We start from the raw sequence: 17,606 nt of genomic DNA, 5'->3' as shown, positions 1-17,606 counted from the left end.
AACATTATAGGGATCTTCAAAAACCTAAATCCACGCGGACAAAGTCGTGGGAATCCTCTAGTAAATAAATAAGTCATTTATTGAGCAAAACATAGATAAGTTTAGTTACAACTGCATATCCCTATCTAAACCTAGATTCAGTATACCTAATACCTGTAGGTAATAAAATTTGAATTTTTGCATAAACATCTCGCTGTCCACCACAATACCATCGCTCATGGAAAATTAACTTGGTCAATACGGTTTGTTTGTGGTAGGAAGCTACGTTTGTTTTCAAAAGCGGTGCGCATGCGCGTTTCATGACAGCTCTCGAAACGAGCACTCACAATCGGAGGCTAGTCGCGACTCCACGCGAAAACCGTTGGTATTATTAGCGCGGGAAAGTGCTACGGCTACCGCGCAAGCGCTGTTCGGGCGGCCGGACAGAGAGCTCGGATTTTCCTGGGCGGGCGGGGCGGCGCGCGCATGCCACCCTGCGACCTGCCCATATCTCCGTTCACAACGCAAACCACCGTATCCATACACACACGTTCCCATCCAATTAAACATATTTGAGACATTATAACAATTCACACAACAAAGTGATCAGTGCTGTGGGTTTCCGGGACATTTTGGAACGTGTTGAAATGTGAGCCTCGTTAACCAACAGGTAGGTTTAATATCCTCTATGTTCGTTTGTCCTGTAAATGAACATTTCAAAAACAAATGAGACATAAGTGTTTGCTACTGAAGCGTTAATTAACATACGGTACATAAGGTGAAGATATCGTTTCAGGTTTCAGTATTCACTTTTACTGGAATTAATTAAAATGTTATCATTGAATTTAAATTAAATGTCTAATTAAGTATGTCGAAAAAACGTTGTATATTATATTGATAAGTGAGTAGTGACTTATCTGTTTCTTTATAGCTATTTTAAGGCAGGTGTGCCTACAGGTTCTAACTTCTAATAATAAAAAAAATATTGAATAGGTTTAACTTATTCCCTATGTACCTCGACTTTACACGAGTGGGCTAACCTATTATTGCGAATCATAGAGTTTACATTTTGTATTTATTTTGATTTACAATATCAAGTTTACATTTCCGCAGATAATCAACCGCAGATCCTACTGTATATTGTGAATCCATAATTTTAAATATTCTAAAATTCTAACTGCTGGTGTAAGCCGCATTATAATCTACTAAAAGTTTTTTTATACAACTTTGAGATATCCGCCCATAAAAAGCTCTTAAATTAGGTAGGTTTCGTCTACGCTCTACACTAGTTTGGATGTAGAGTGTTATGTAGGTAGGTACCTAATCTCGAAAGTACCTAAGCATAAATATTTTTACTTATTATTATTTCGGATTTATCCGATTCTGAAAATTCTTTCACTAATAGATAATAATAAGTAATAATATATATATAATAGATAAATAATAGTAAGATATAACTCTACATTATCCTCGAGTGCTTTAGGCTATAAATTATATCACACGGACGTAATCACTGAAAAGGTAGTAAAATAAAGATACAGCGGTGAAATTCTAAACAGTCACTTACTATAACTAAAACTTAAAATAATTTTTACTCCAGCTGAACTAATTTCATTTCTGTAAACGCGAGCATCTGTTAGCTTATAATAAGTCCTTAATCCTAATTAGGTATCTAACACCAAAAATGACTAATTAGATGTCTGAATCAACATCCGATTTCAGCGCACTTCTCAAAACTTAGAAGTTCAACGCTTAAAATGATTGTATTGTTAGCTTATTATTAGTCATCTATGAACTCATAATACAATTTCTGATGATACCAATTTTTTTTTTGACGTGCCGCCAGCTTTTTCTGGTTTGAAATTGTGCAGAATTCTGAGAAATCGAATTGAATTTCGATTGTCTCTGACGCCGCAGATAACGTACCACCACCTGGTGAGATCTGCTCCTTTTTGGAAAATGCGGTTTCATATTATGCTTGTATGGCGTGCATCGATTGCAAATCGCACGCATCCTGCAAAAAGTAAATATAAAATCAAAGTCATTTATTTAATTTATATAGGTGTCTCTTATGTTTGTCTATGACTATACCCATTCATTCGGAATGTTGTTAAGTAGATTGGTTTTTCATAAGATTTAACTAAATAAACTGGGATTGACTTCGTCTGTGTTGGTGTTGGCTAGCGGGCGTGCTCTGCGTGTTTTTTGTTAAAACTGAATGGAAAGTGCTCTAAGGGGGTGCCGTGCGTGTGTCCGCGAGCGCCGGCACAGACGGGGTTCATACTTGTATAGTTTAACTAACTTGTTACAAATAACTACAAACTTGACATTGGCTAATCTTTGTAAAGCCAGACGAATAAAATAGGAATGTTTTGGCCTATTCACATTTGTATCGCAATTAAGATGGATTTTGTAGATATCGATTGCAAGTTTTATAGAAAACTTGTCAAGTATGCAGTACCTAATAGATTTATTACGAATTTTTGCATTTAATTAGAGAAGGACAGTGTACTTCCCGCATGACGCGACCTTATGACATATTGCATAGGTAGGTACGACGACGTATTGCTGACGCGTTTTACGTACCTAAGTAAAGCTTTAAATATTCCACTAGTGGAAACTTAATGGCGAATTCTATTCACAAATATTTCCATTCTTCATTAGGGAATATGAATAATGCTTTATAATTCCTATATTAACCCTTCGTTAGGGGATAAAATGCTCATACCGTTTGGTGAGTGCAAAGTGGCCGCAACGCTGTTCGTTTATTTGTAAGTACATTATAAATTCTATTAAGTACTACAAAAATAAGGTTCTACGAATACTTTTTCTAATGTTAGTGTGCTTAGGGTGAACATTAATAAGATTAAGTTTTACAGGGTGGAAACCAAACATTCTTACGCGATCATTTGACTCTATTCAAAACATATCCGAAAAGTTAATAATAAAATATCTAATAGGTTCGTCTGCCGTCCTACATCTAAAAAACAGCCAAGTGCGAGTTGGATTTCGCTTTTTTAGGGTTCCGTAAATAATTATTATGAACAACATATTTTGTGTGTATAAAATATTTCATTTCCGAGCTAGACATCGCTATACAAACCGTGAAAAAATCCCCAAAAAATGTTCCTTTGTTTTGGTCACAGCTTACAAGCTAAGTTTTATGAATCGTTGTTTTCAGTATTGTCGCGTCCAGCTGCCCGTCCGATAATAATTATTTTGTTTCCGCAATGGTTTCACGTTATATATTTTCTTAGTAGTTACCTACCTACCTTATTTTAACACAAAACCAATCTATTGAAGTAAAATATGCTTTAGGCACGTTGGATGATTTTGGGATGGGTAAAAACTTCCCCGACATGTTAATGATAAAACGGGAAAACTTCAGACAGACAGATAGACAGACAGACTGACTGACTCTGATATTAACTAGGTATGGCATATTAAGTACCTACTATGGATGTAGTGTAGTTATATAGTAGGTACCTTTGTATATTGACTACAGAACTGTTGAAAATAAACACCTAAACACTTGAGTAAACTGTAAATTAGTCATCAATGAATTAGGCATGGACGTACAGTACGGCGCAACAAGTCATTCACTCATAAAGCTTCAACGAGTATTGCTCCCTTCGAAGCCAGTCAGCGATATAAATGTTTCACTAGACGGGGCGCTTCATAGTAACAACATGTTCACACGAACATAGCGTCCGCACCCCAATTCGCATAAGATGCAGTCCGTTTGTAAAAAATAAACTTGCGCGATAACTCTAAGTTATTATTTACATAATAAGTATAGGTTGTTACGGCTACACTCACGTATTTAATCGACGTAAGCCCGACTAGCTTCGAACCCATCCGGGGTCCTTTTTCGATAACTTATCCAAACTAGTCGGGCTTACATCAACTAAATACGATAGCCGTAACAACCCACACTTATATAATGGAAATCACTCACGATAGTTGTTCAAATTTAGTTAAACGTTATTATTTACATATATAACTTTAATACCTATATACTCTCTTTCAACTTACCCATGGTTGTAGAAACGGGCTGTGTCTAACTCTAAATCGGATACGATTGACAGGAGTGCGGACACCGATGTTCGTTGAAACATGTTGACGTCTTGTTACTATGATTATGAAGCGCCCTATCTAGTGGGGCATTATATTGCTGAAGGCAGTGCAGTGATGCGAAACAAACGGGTAATGTGATTATAACATAATATTGGGGGAATCTACTTAAAGCTAATTGTCGGTTATCATGCACATAGATTTCAATCGAAGAGGCCTACAGATCATAATTACATATACTAAGTAATTAGGTATTATAAACTAGATGATGCCCAAACTTCGTCCGCGTATATCTATACATATAATAAAATTGTAGAAAAGTGGTGTCTGTACAATGGAAATATATATAAAAAAGTAGCAGGGGTTGTTATTATATCGATGCCGAACCCGAAATTGTAATTTTTTTTTTTCTGTTTGTGCACGCTAATATCAGAAACGGCTTATTCGATTTAGATACGGTTTTCACTAATATATTGTAGTAAGCTTCACTTAACATTTAGTGTTTATTTCATGTCAATCGGTTCATAAATAAAAAAGTTATGTCAAGTCACTATTCCACGCGAACGAAGTCGCGGGCACAGCTAGTAATAACTAAGTAGGCAGGTTCTCAATAATCCCGTGGGAAATCTTTGATTTTCTGGGACGAAATATAGCTTACGTTCAAGGGTTGCAAGCTATGTCTGTACCTTAATTCATCAAAATCGGTTAAACGGATGGGCCGTGAAAAGTTAGCCGACAGACAGACACATTAGTATGGATTAAAATCGGGTTTAACAGGGCTCCCTCCGTCACTCGTTTCCACTCGTTTCATACAATCGTAGTTCCAATTTCATTTGAATATTAAGCAACCAAAGTCCATGAAATTTTGCAGACATATTCTAGAAACTAATATCTGTGTCTGTGGTGTTTCAGATTTTTCTAAAAATATGCAATTTTAAAATTACAGGGGCTCCAAGATTTGTATGAAAATTTTAAGACCGCGTTACTTTGAAACCGAATATTTTAACAGAAATCTGGAAAACCACAGACATAGATATTAGTTTCTAGAATATGTCTGCAAAATTTCATGGACTTAGGTTGCTTAATATTCAAATGAAATTGGAACTACGATTGTATGAAACGAGTGGAAACGAGTGACGGAGAGAGCCCTCTTAAATGTAGATACTTGCTCTATGAAACCTTGTAAGGCTAACTGCCTTCATAAGAGTATGTACCTACAGTGGGGTATGACCATAATAAGTACCACGATTAAAAATAAGCTCTTTACAAGTTTACAGTACCAGTCATAAGGTTCAATGTACCTAGTACGCTTTGTTACATCTTTAAACGTCTTAAGAATTAGATAGGTACTACGGGTTGCTGATATTTAATTAACACGCTAAATAAAATACAAGAAAACTTTGCTATTACTGTTATAGGTATATGCAGTATTTTTTTTATTTACAGCTTTTGATGCGGTAGCATATTGTTATATAAATAAAATGATGTATCAACAAATAAACTGTATTATGTATTATGTTAATTAATAAATCAATGTTTTATTTATTTACACTACATATTTAAAACATTGAACTAAACGTGTACATCATACAAGTTGCGTAATGCGTTATTGATTAGTGTCTATTAATATCAGAGCTTCTGAGCATAATGTAGGTACATAATGTGCAAAAGGTACCTAAAGTAGTTATAAGAACTTGAACTTATTAATGGAACTATGATGAAGCACTTATGTACTATATAACATCAGATAGGTGTCAATGCGCAACACTCAAAAAAAAATTCAAAAGAAAAATAAAACCGACTTCCAAAACCAAAAACACTAAAAAGTAGAAAATGATTTTTGTTTAGCTACACGTGTAATATACCTAGGTCGTCGTATGAAGTCGAGCGAGCATATCAAAACAAAATTAGAAATCCAAGAGGAATCCTCCTCCTTTTTTGGAAGTCGGTTAAAAATACCTACCTTTTTTAATGGATAGTGTTTGTTTTAAATATTGTATAGAAGCAGGCGTTATTTTGCGGAATAACGCCATGATATACAAGAAATCAAACTGAAAAAGGCAAATCTATATGGCACAACATGCAGCAAGCAACATGCCCCACCCGCCCTCCCACTGCTAAACATGCAGGAAAAGCCAGCCACCAAGCAAGCACCAAGTACCACCACGCAACACCACAAAAATCCACTAGAACACACTCGACGCACGTTTCGCTCCGATACCGGAGTTGCACCGGAGCATCCTCAGGAGATGTAGACCTTACAATGCACACCTTGGGAGTTATACCATACAGATTTGCCTTGGATTATAGCAAATTAAGCTTTGATTCCTTGTATATAGTGTTTGTTTTGGGAAAAATTATAACAAATAAAAAATACCCGACTACGGAACCCTCGGTACGCGAGTCTGACTCGCACTTGGCCGGGTTTTTTTGGTATAAGTTAGATACCTATTTATTATCTGAGTAAAATATTCGAAGAGCACAAAACATTGAAGCCGCAATGAATCATCAGTCATTACACTTGTGATTCAAATAAGCTCATGAATCTGTATCAGTTGCTCATCGGTAAGGAGCTTGACCTTACCATTTTATAGGCGTTTTAATGTCCAGAATGTTCACAGAATCAAAATTTTAGTGTTGAAGTAACTATAAAACGTAGTTACTCATCGTAGGTAGGTAGGTACAATGGGTATGACTTTCATGATTTTTGATCTACAAGTAGCTAAAGCATGGAATAATTTAAACATACTATAACTAAAACTGATTTATATAAGTAATTTTAATCCCCTAAATAAATTTAGAATCAAGAACAAATCTTTTTTTATGGTCACTAAAAGTACCTCCTTACTTCGAGGGAAAAGCTATTCCTCAAACTTCAGTTTCACTCCGATCATCCTCAGAAGATGTAGACTCCGCAATGCACAATTGCAAAGACTTTTGCTTTTCGCACTACTGGCGGAGGGGGCGGGCGGTGCATTTATCGCATGTAGCACGTTGCACTATACAGATTTGTCTGTTTTGGCGGACTATAGCAAATTAAGCTTGTAATTCTTCAATGCTGCATTACACCAACGCTTGGTGGTACAACCATATTATGAGTAAAGATTTTTTACTCTGTAGTAGAAATTTGTCAGCTGAGAACTGAGTTTTCATAATCAAACATCACCCAATTTTTTACTTACAATTACAAACTTTTACTTACAATTTTTTTTTAGCTGAAAATGTTTCCATATTCAACATAAAATTTCGTATTTTCTGCCAACAAGAATGGCGCCGATAAGAAAGTAGAATGCATCGCCATATCTTTTTTCAGGTTTACTCTTGACCTAGTTTACTAAAATAGGGCGGCGCGGACTCGCCGGTGCCGCCCTGGAAAGTTGTGCCATGCTCCGATGTAGTTGCCAAAATATTCCACGCGTTCGGGTGTGGATTTTTACTTTCACTTCGTCTGAAAACAACAACAGATATTAAAAATCGTCGAATATGAAATACCTACGAGTAGGTAGGTACATAATTTATTTTGACATTAAACTAGCGTCCCCGCCTTGGTCTCCCTGCGTATAATTTCTGAAAATTATTTTTAGTGGGAATTTACTTTTTTAAGGAAAACCTACTTTTTTAAATCTCTATGTCTGTCAATCAGTTTATCCTTTATATGTATGCGTAGACCGCGTTCCGTAACAATAAAAAAATATGTATAATTTTACAATAACAACATACTTAGTTCATAAAATTAATTTTTCATGGATTCCATCTAGTTGCGTATAGTCCAAAATACTAGCAGCAGGCAGTAGCAAATCTATATCTATACATATAATAAAATTGTAGAAAGGTGGTGTCTGTACAATGGAAATATATAAAAAAAAAGTAGCAGGGGTTGTTATTATATCGATGCCGAACCCAAAATTGTAATTAATTTTTTTTGTCTGTTTGTCTGTTTGTCTGTGTGTTTGTGCACGCTAATCTCAGAAACGGCTTATTCGATTTAGATACGGTTTTCACTAATATATTGTAGTAAGCTTCACTTAGCATTTAGTGTTTATTTCATGTCAATCGGTTCATAAATAAAAAAGTTATGTCAATTTAAAGAATCACGGCGAACATTTTTAACGTACAGAGTACGTACTAGACGCCTCGCGCCTGAGCGTCCGTGGCTAATATAAAGCGCGGTCACTATTCCACGCGAACGAAGTCGCGGGAACAGCTAGTCTTTAATAATAATAATTTTTCTCTAAAAAAGTCAAAAGAATCGAGCCCAATCAAGCATCAATCAAGGAGCAAGGGTCTTCAACACTTACAAAGAACAAAAATATAGCCTTCATAATTGCTTTCTTTTGTTGCTTTGAAAAACTGAAAACTTTATAACTTTTTTTTATTTCTTCAATATTTCCTGTTGAGTTATTTTCGACATTGCTGGGGATGAAGAAGCCCCATCAATAAAATGAGTTTTCTTTGAACTTTGAAAAACGTGAGAGGAAAAATAGGTAGGTATTGCTGTTAACCAAAAATATTTGGCTACCCCCATCATCATCACTAACCCATCATCGGCTCACTAGCACGGGTGACTATGGTCCATGGTAGGATTTGACCATAGTCACCGTAGTCTACCACGCTGGCCAAGTGCGGATTGGCAGACTTCACCTAAGTACCTTTAAGAGCATTACGGAAAAATCTTAGGCATGCAGGTTTCCTCACACTGTTTTCCTTCACTTTTAAAGCAAGCGCTGCCTATTTGTTGCTTAAAACGGACATTAGGTAGGTACTCCGAGAATATAGAGATGCGTGCCCTGGGATGTTCTGTGCCCGGGATTGATCCCCATGCCCCCTTGAATAGGAGGCCAACGACGTCTTAACCAGATCAATATAATGGTTAACCTATTATGTTATGACTAGCGTATGCCCGCGACTTCATCCGCGTGGACTACACAACCAAACCCCTATTTTACCTTGTAGAATTTTCAAAATTTTTAGTGGATGTCTACATCATAGGTTACAGCTATGCCACAGCCCGACCCAGCCAGCAGTTTAACCTGTGCGTTAACAGATTAGTCAGTCAGTTAGTTATTCACCTTTTCCTTTTATATATTTAGATAATTATTACGGTTTGCCTCAATAGAACTTTGCCTACCTTGACAGACTCTTGTTGACTACCAGAACCAGAACAGGTATAGTGGTTAAATAAGTAATTGTGAAATAATTGACCAATAGGTACCTTGAATTAGTTACTTTGGACAATTCTAATAAGTTACATAAATATTATATGGCACATTATTTGATATATCTATTACGATTCTGTGTTCTGCCCAAATAGGTATTTGGTTTAACTTATATTGTTCAATAACAGTAGGTAGCTAAGAAATATAACGATATTTTTGTTCAGCAAATAGCCTCTCCGATTTCAATGTCGTGCTACTATAAAAGGTGCTGATTACGAAACGCAACTGTTGTATCAATATTTGTGAAGCTGAAAGGATCTCTTTATTTATACTTACACGGGAATGTATGGCGTTCTGCAAACTAAATGAGCTTGGGTCACACTTACAAGTGTTTTAATACATTGGGTGTATTTTACATAAAAATTAGTGTTATGAGGTCAATGATAAACAATTTATACGCATTGGCTATAGAAAATATTTAAATATAAAAATATTTTATGTTTGTATAAGTATGTTAAATAATAATATGCAAAATGCTTGGGGAGTTACCTACTCTTTATCTTTTTCATGAACTTTTCTTTTTTTTTTTTTTCTTTATTTATTTAAGGGCTTTTATACCTAACTAACTTTTCTTAGTGTTACGCCGCTAGGTGGAGTTCCGGTAAATAACAACATAATATGTAAAACTTTGTTGACTAAAAATAAAAGTAAAACAAGTAAACTTAATGGCTAAGGAATAATAACATAGCGGTAGTACTTAATTGTTTATTTACTAGAGCCATTTTATTTTAAGGTTGCGGTTATGTGACTACGTGTTTTTCACCGATAATAACCATAACAATGCGTTCATTTTATTGCGCGGTGTCCTTAAAATATACTTATTCGTATTTAGAAGTGTTTGACTTGAAGCTTCCGATCCCGTGTGACGTCTGTTAATCTGCACTTCACCAGCGTGGTAGACTATGGCCAAACCCTTCTCATTCTGAAAGGAGACCCGTGCTCAGTAGTGAGCTGGCGATGGCAGGATGATGATGACATGTACAACTATACATACGTAGGTATGTACCTACTCTTCTTCCCTGGTGCAGTCGTGGGCGCTGTGGTAATAAGCGGGAGGTCTCGGTTCGATTCCTAGCAGAGTCAATTTAGGAATTTATAATTTCTAAATTTTCTCTGGTGTGGTCTGGTGAAAGGCTACGGTCGTGCCTATTTACGAGCCTACTGACAAAGCTGTGTCGGCAAGCGATTTAGCGTTCCGATACGGTGTCTAGAAACCGATAAGGGGGTTCTAAATTCTTTTTTTTAAACTGCCCTATTCCTTCCAAGCTAGCCCGCTTCCATCTTAGACTGCATCATCACTGACCACCAGGTGAAATCAAGGGCTACTCAAAATTTTAAAAATCCCCGACACAAAAACTTCTATAAGAAAACTAGAAGAGCTGATAACTTTTAAATGGCTGAACCGATTTTCTTCGATTATAGCTAAGAACACTCGATCAAGCCACCTTTCAAATTAAAAAAAAACGGAATTAAAACCGATTCATTCGTTTAGGAGTTACGATGCCACAGACAAATACACAGATACACAGTTACATAGATACACAGATACACACCTCAAACTTATAACACCCCTCTTTTTGGGTCGGGGTTAAAAAAAACGTAAGTAGGTACTAAATACGTTCATACGTAAGTACTTAGTAGCTAAAACAGTTCCATAATAAGCGATGAAGCTGAATTTGCTTTGCACAAGTTGAACAGTCATTTCCGCATGTCGCAGCCCATTCTATTTCCGAAGCTTCTACGCTGTGATCTGGTTGAAACTCAGTTAAAAGGTATAACATGAGCTCTAGCAGATATGCTTGTTTTGTTTACTGTAAATAAACATACATTTCAAAGTAGAATAACAAATTAATGACCATTATTACAAATACTAAGGTCTACTTTACAGATTATTTTATCTGTTTTTGACTCTATAATAATATATATATAAGTCTACGAACCTCCAATTGTAGCTTACGGAAAACTCCTGTAGATACCTAACCCCAAAACTCGTTGCTAGCAATTTACATAATGTCGGTATATTTCAATTTTATAGTAGGCACTTAGATACTTTTAAGACAAGTTTAAGGCGAAGTTTTGCGATGAATTGATTTGTTTTTTAACCCCCGACCCAAAAAGAGGGGTGTTATAAGTTTGACGTGTGTATCTGTGTATCTGTGTATCTGTCTGTGGCACCGTAGCGCCTAAACTAAAGAACCGATTTTAATTTAGTTTTTTTTGTTTGTAAGGTGGCTTGATCGAGAGTGTTCTTAGCTATAATCCTAGAAAATCGGTTCAGCCGTTTGAAAGTTATCAGCTCTTTTCTAGTTACTATCTTCACTTGTCGGGGGTGTTATAAATTTTTAATTTACACTTGTTGATATTATTATTATTTTGCATGCAGCACTAGTCATGATTTGCATTTTTAATTTAAATCAAGTCTGATGACTTGTTGAAATTTGAATGAATTTATATTACTTATTTCCTAATGGTGTTGACGCCTATTGTAACCGTACAATTATTGTTAAGAAATATTACATCACGTACATATCGAATGTGATCTAATTATCAAATACCTTGGTTTTAGTCAAGGCTGCTGGCATTATCGCTCTTAAGGAATTACGCAATGTAGGATGCACGCATCAGTTCGGCTCGGGGGCCAATCGTATCAGTTTTACATTTTAATTTCCACCTGCCCGTATGATTATATGTGTAACTATTATATTACCGTTGTACATCGTACTGATACAGTTCGGGATTTGTATTCCTGTAGGATATAACTCACAACTGGCCGCAACAGATACAAGTGTAAATTAAAAATTTATAACACACTGACAAGTGAAGGTTACAGTAACTAGAAAAGAGTTGATAACTTTCAAAGGGCTGAACCGATTTTCTTGGATTATAGCTAAGAACACTCTCGATCAAGCCGCTTTTCAAACAAATAACTAAATTAAAATCGGTTCATTAGTTTAGGAGCTACGATGCCACAGACACAGATATACGCATCAAACTTATAACACCCCTCTTTTTGGGTCGGGGGTTAAAAATATATTATCAATACAGCCGCTGCGCGTTCAAAATACGCACCGCTTGCTTTATCTCTACAAAAATATCTCCATGGGCGATGGCCCTTAGACAGAATGCCGCTATTTAACTAGATAGGTTTACTTAATTATTATTATTCGCGAGGAAGACACCAAAGGTCGTTCTGATCTATAGGCATAGCGCATTACTGAGTTGGTTCCTGAGGTAGTGGAGCGATGCGGGAGGGGTGTGATGACGTCACGCGTGAGTTCAGGGATTCGTCAACCTGTGAAAACTGTCACTCTTCCGAACTGCTACCGTAAAAGCCTACTCAGTTATGCGCTATTATAGGTACATACTTGTAGATGTCATTGCCGATGAGCCTTTTTTTGGGTCAAAACATCCTTGGCTTACTCTACCTGAATGAAAGGATTCCCTTGACTAATCCCGACTAAGTTTATATAGTTTCCCGCAATCACGTTCTTTTAATTTAGGGATATAGGTACTTACTTGTCCTAAAGGGTTTTATTCAGGGCAAGTTGTTGGTAATTAAAAATTGATCACTAGGTAACTGCGTTTAAATAAGATTAGGTTTCATTTCCCCTTATCGTAATTCCTATCGGAATTTGCTCAGCTAATATTTGCAATGACTTAATAACACTGCGCGTGTACAATGCGTATTTAGTGTGGAACTATCCAACTGTTTGGTAAATATTTGTGTCCTAGTAATTTTATCCACACTCCCGTTGTACCTACTTAGAAACATTTTTCAGAGGCAAATCTTGAAAAAGATTTTTAAGTAGGAAACATACCTATTATTATGTACTTAACTAATATAGGAAATACGTGGATTGCCGTAAACGTGCGCACTTTTTTATTCAATAAGTAATGAAGATAGGTGTCAATTTCTCTTTCGATTTAATTTTAAACAAACGCAGCGCGGAACTGAGATGTATCTAGGAGACTTGTAATCTGATTTATTTGCTAAGTCTTCGTCCATCTGGTTTTAGTGGAAATCAAGCCTTAGGAATTGGCAGATGGCCGCACTGTTTCTATTCAACAGTTCACAGAAACTGAGAAACGCATTTTGCTTTCGCAACATCACTAACATTGGGTACTGTGCTCGGGTTTCAGCCTCTAAATATAGGCCAATTTCAGTTCAGCGCCATAAAGCTATGCGAATGTAAATATGGGTCAGTAGGAATCACGAATAGCCGACAATCGTTAATGTCCTCTGCAGTTTCGAAATGCATTTCTCGGATATTTTATATTTAAACAGGAAGACATTAGATTGCGACATAGCAAACATAAGTGATGCCAGTAATATTAGCTCTGGGCACAGTCGAGACTTATCAATTAGAATGAACCTGCCTAAAATCCACCTGTCTGTCCGTCTGCTAGCTCGCGGCCAAGAGTTTAACCGATTTTGATGAAAGGCACAGAGTTAGCTAACATCCCGGGGAAGGATAAAGTTTACTTTTTATCCCGGAAAATCAAAGAATTTTTAAGGGATTAAAAAAAACTAAATCTACGCGGATGAAGTCGCGGGAATCATTTAGTATAATCATGCCGTTGTCGTCGACCGATAGACGTGCACAGCTGGACACTGGCTGGTGGCTGGACCTGGACACACCACGGTCCAGGTCCACGGCCTGAATCCAGCGGTTCCCTGTTGATTGATGTCATCATGTGCACCTGGGAGGTTTTGCCAACGTTCCGCTCTCGAGGTGAGGTCACTATTCCAGTACTTGGGGATCTTAACATCTTTTAATTATTATTATTCTTCGAACCATGTGCCCTGCCCATTTCTTTTACAGGTTCGCAACTACTTCAGTAACGCTTGTTATTCTACGGACCTACTAAACATATGAAGAAGACTACCAAATAACCATTATTACCAATGTGGCCATTAGAATCATTGTACGAGTAAGCGGGTTAAAAATCACATTCGAAATTTAAACGTTAAGTGAATGAATATACTACCTATGAATTTTCGGGTTCAAATATATATAATAGCTTTCCTGAAAATTGCAGAATCACGCAAATATAACTGAAAATTTAAAACCCCCAACACAAAAACCTCTATAAGAAAACTAGAAAAGAGCTGATAACTTTCAAACGGCTGAACCGATGCCACCTTTCAAACAAAAAATAAACTAAATTAAAATCGATTCATTCGTTTAGGAGCTACGATGCCACAGACAGATGCACAGATATAAACGTCAAACTTTTTGGGTCGAGGGTTAAAAAGCAAGTTTTGGTTTGAAGTTTGTAAAAGGTTGCTTGTTTCCATCTCCGAGTATAATTTTGTTGATGCAAATGACGCATCGCGAGGCGTTGACGCACGTCTTCTTCCCAGTGTTCTGCTGAAAATGAAATGTAACACACGTTGTTGGAGAGAATTTAGCAAGAGCGCCAATAAAGTCAATAACATTGACCTATAACGTACCTTTTCCGAGAAGCTTGTGGCATGTAACGCAATGTAGCTGATATGTCAATAAAAAAATCTTTTATGTTTGTTTATCGACGTAAGGAGTACCTACGGTTCTAAATTATTAATTATTTGTCCTGTTTTATAAACAGGTATATAATACAATACGCTTTTCATGTTCAGGAGATATCCTAAAAAAAAACTATCAAAATCAAAATAGGTTATAGGTATACCTATGCCTCTGTGTAGCGGTAATCTATACTTATAATAATGGGTTTCTATAGTTCAATTCACCGCTCTTATAGTTTATTTATACACAGACGAACAGACAGGCGGACGGACTGAACGGAACTGTTTGTTGTACTACGGAATCCTAAAAATGGTACGGAACTTAAACTACCTTTTACCTTCCATAATTTTTGAATTTGTTTTAGATCCAAATACGGTTTGCTAACAACTATTATATTTGAGTATTGACCGCCCTTGGGGTCTATTTAACCTGTATTTAACACAAACCGAGGCAATAATTATTCTTTATATGGTACTGATATCCTCGCACAGGAGTGGGTAATAAGGGCGCTAACAACACTAATTAGCGTCAGACATTCCGATACATGCACTAAATGAACGATTCGCAACTGTATGTTATGTTATTTATGGTTCGTGAAGCATATTATAACTAATAGTCAATTTTTCTTCTTTTCAGACGAGGTAGAAAGAGCTCAAGATGACCGTGGTAACGAACCCCGCGTGCACAGACAGCAACGGTGAAAGCCAAGGTTCCCAGGCCTCGACGTCTGGCACATCTGGTACACAGCTACCTTTAGCACTTGATTTCGGCCAATACGGCGAGCTACGAATAGATGAAAACTGTCGCCTGTACGACAATGAAAAACAGAGTGACATAGTTTTCGTAGCCGGCATCAATGGGGACACATTCCGCTTTCCCGGACATCGTCGCGTCCTGGCTGCCACAAGCCCCGTCTTCGCCGCTCTACTATCAACAAAAGCAGACGTTATTGTCGTGGACTACATCGATCGTAGAGGCTTCGAACAGCTGTTACGCTATTACTATTGTGAACCGACACAATTAACTTCCGTATTTACGGCTCGAGCCACTCTTAATGCCGCATACAAATTCTTGTGTCCTCAGCTCGCTGAAAGATGTGCGCGTCGTCTCGATGAAATGTTAGACGCGGAAGTCGCGCTTGAAATTTTGCGTGACTTACGATATTTATGTGCGAGATTACCTGGAGCCGCTTCAGCACCCCCTTTGCCTGCCCTCGAGAGCGATGCTGCCGCAAGAACCTTGTCACATTGCGCTATGTGGTGCGATTCTCTCGCACACAACGCACTTCTTGTTATCGATGACAACGCGGATGCAGCCCTTACACACGAAAAATTAGAAGATCTCACGTACGAAGACTTGGTATTAATAGTAAAACGAGAAACCTTGCGTGTATCTAGTGAACTTGTCTTGGCAGAGGCACTCGCGCGATGGAGTACAGCTGCCTGCAAACGAACTAAGCGAGAATTAACGCCGAGCAATAAACGCGCTGCTCTTGGTGAATTAGCTTACTGTCCTCGATATTTACTATTAGCGGGAGAAGAGTTAGACAGAGCTTTGGCTCTAGAATTGTTGGAGCCAATAGAGCGAGCTTTGGTTTTGGCTCGGGCACGCAAACTGTCTGCTCCGGTTCCTGTGGGTGCTGAGCAGGAGGCCATGCTCCGGAGGTGGGCTCAACCTCGTCCTGCAGAACCCGCTGCAGCTCCCGTATTTTTAAGCCCGCGTTCTGAAACGATAGAAGAACCCCAACCCAGCAAACTTTGTGGACGTCGTCCTAAGAAGTTAAAACAACCATGCTTCGAGCCCGAAGATAGCAGAAACACCTCCAAGAGTAACTGCTGTTCCGATTGCTTCCACGGATTAATCCACGCGTTCGTCTGTTTGTTTGATTAAGAACATTTAGAAGTATGATTTTGAATTTTTACGAAAATAGGTTGAAAGGAACTAAAAAAAGGAAAAATATTGTGAATGTATTTAGCTCATCTATTCCTTCATATCTATTTATGTTTTGGATAGATTACATAAAGGAACTCTGGAACTATGATAAAAACGTTAAAAGAAATATTTTATATAACATAAATTTTAATATGGGTACGTACTTAGCTAGATGGTTTAAAGTTCGAAGTCGAACTGGTTAGTTTTTCAGCGCTGGATCAATCCATGCATTTAGTACATTTTTAAAGATGTCTTAGTTGATTTAAGTTGAAATATAATACTATCGTAGCTGAGCTACGCTAACTAATAAAAGTATTACCTATGTACTTATAGCTAAAAATTATCCTAATTTTATCTTTATTGATGTGATATTCTACTTTGCTTTAGAAGTTTAGCTAATGGATTGCAAATCTGATTGTGCTAGAAAAATGTTATTTCAGAACCGTTGTTTCGTTAATTATTTGTTGGTACGAATTGGTGCACAAAATATATATGTATACCTATTTAAGGTGTTCTAGTTTAAAAATCTGATTCCTATGTAGCCAAATTTTGTTGCATTTAATTTACTAAGAATTTTTGGATGGAATAATTTTTACTTATTATATTTTTACTTAGCTGCTTTATGAACTCTGTGAAAATCATGATTGTTCGCATATAGAATTCGCATGGATTTGATTAAACTATTATTCAGTTACAGTTTTAAAGCAACAACTACTTATAAAATACTAAGTATTTGGATATTTATATACGTTGTGTATGTAAATACAAATAATAGAATCCGTACCTACTGTGAATCAGTTACCAATAAGGTAGTTTCAAAAATAGTTTTTATTTAGTGTTTAGTAAAAAGATTGTTTCACGTATTATTATTAGGTAATTTTAACATCTAGTCCTATTT

At 36.9% G+C, this 17,606-nt stretch overlaps 1 protein-coding gene across 2 annotated transcripts; it reads left to right on the top strand.

Annotated features, from left to right (window-relative positions):
- Window positions 1-260: 260 nt before the first annotated feature.
- LOC123868216 (BTB/POZ domain-containing protein 6) lies at window positions 261-17,124 on the top strand. 2 transcript variants are annotated; one of them, XM_045910645.1, is made up of 2 exons: window positions 261-649; window positions 15,413-17,124. In XM_045910645.1, exon 2 carries the CDS (start codon window positions 15,434-15,436, stop codon window positions 16,664-16,666), a length of 1,233 nt encoding a protein of 410 aa, XP_045766601.1. In that variant the 5' UTR covers window positions 261-649; window positions 15,413-15,433; the 3' UTR covers window positions 16,667-17,124. The 2 variants fall into 2 exon arrangements, with proteins under 2 accessions (XP_045766601.1, XP_045766602.1); XM_045910646.1 differs by lacking the exon at window positions 261-649 and adding an exon at window positions 2,709-2,750.
- The last annotated feature ends 482 nt before the right edge of the window (window positions 17,125-17,606 follow it).

The sequence above is a fragment of the Maniola jurtina genome, chromosome 9 (genome assembly GCF_905333055.1).
Source record: "Maniola jurtina chromosome 9, ilManJurt1.1, whole genome shotgun sequence".
NCBI classification, from domain to species: Eukaryota; Metazoa; Arthropoda; class Insecta; order Lepidoptera; family Nymphalidae; genus Maniola; species Maniola jurtina.
This window is presented reverse-complemented; position numbering and strand designations above follow the sequence as displayed.

What these genes read in the sequence shown, in the direction of transcription:
- LOC123868216 (XM_045910645.1), top strand. Translation starts at nt 15,434, where the DNA reads ATGACCGTGGTAACGAACCCCGCGTGCACAGACAGCAACGGTGAAAGC.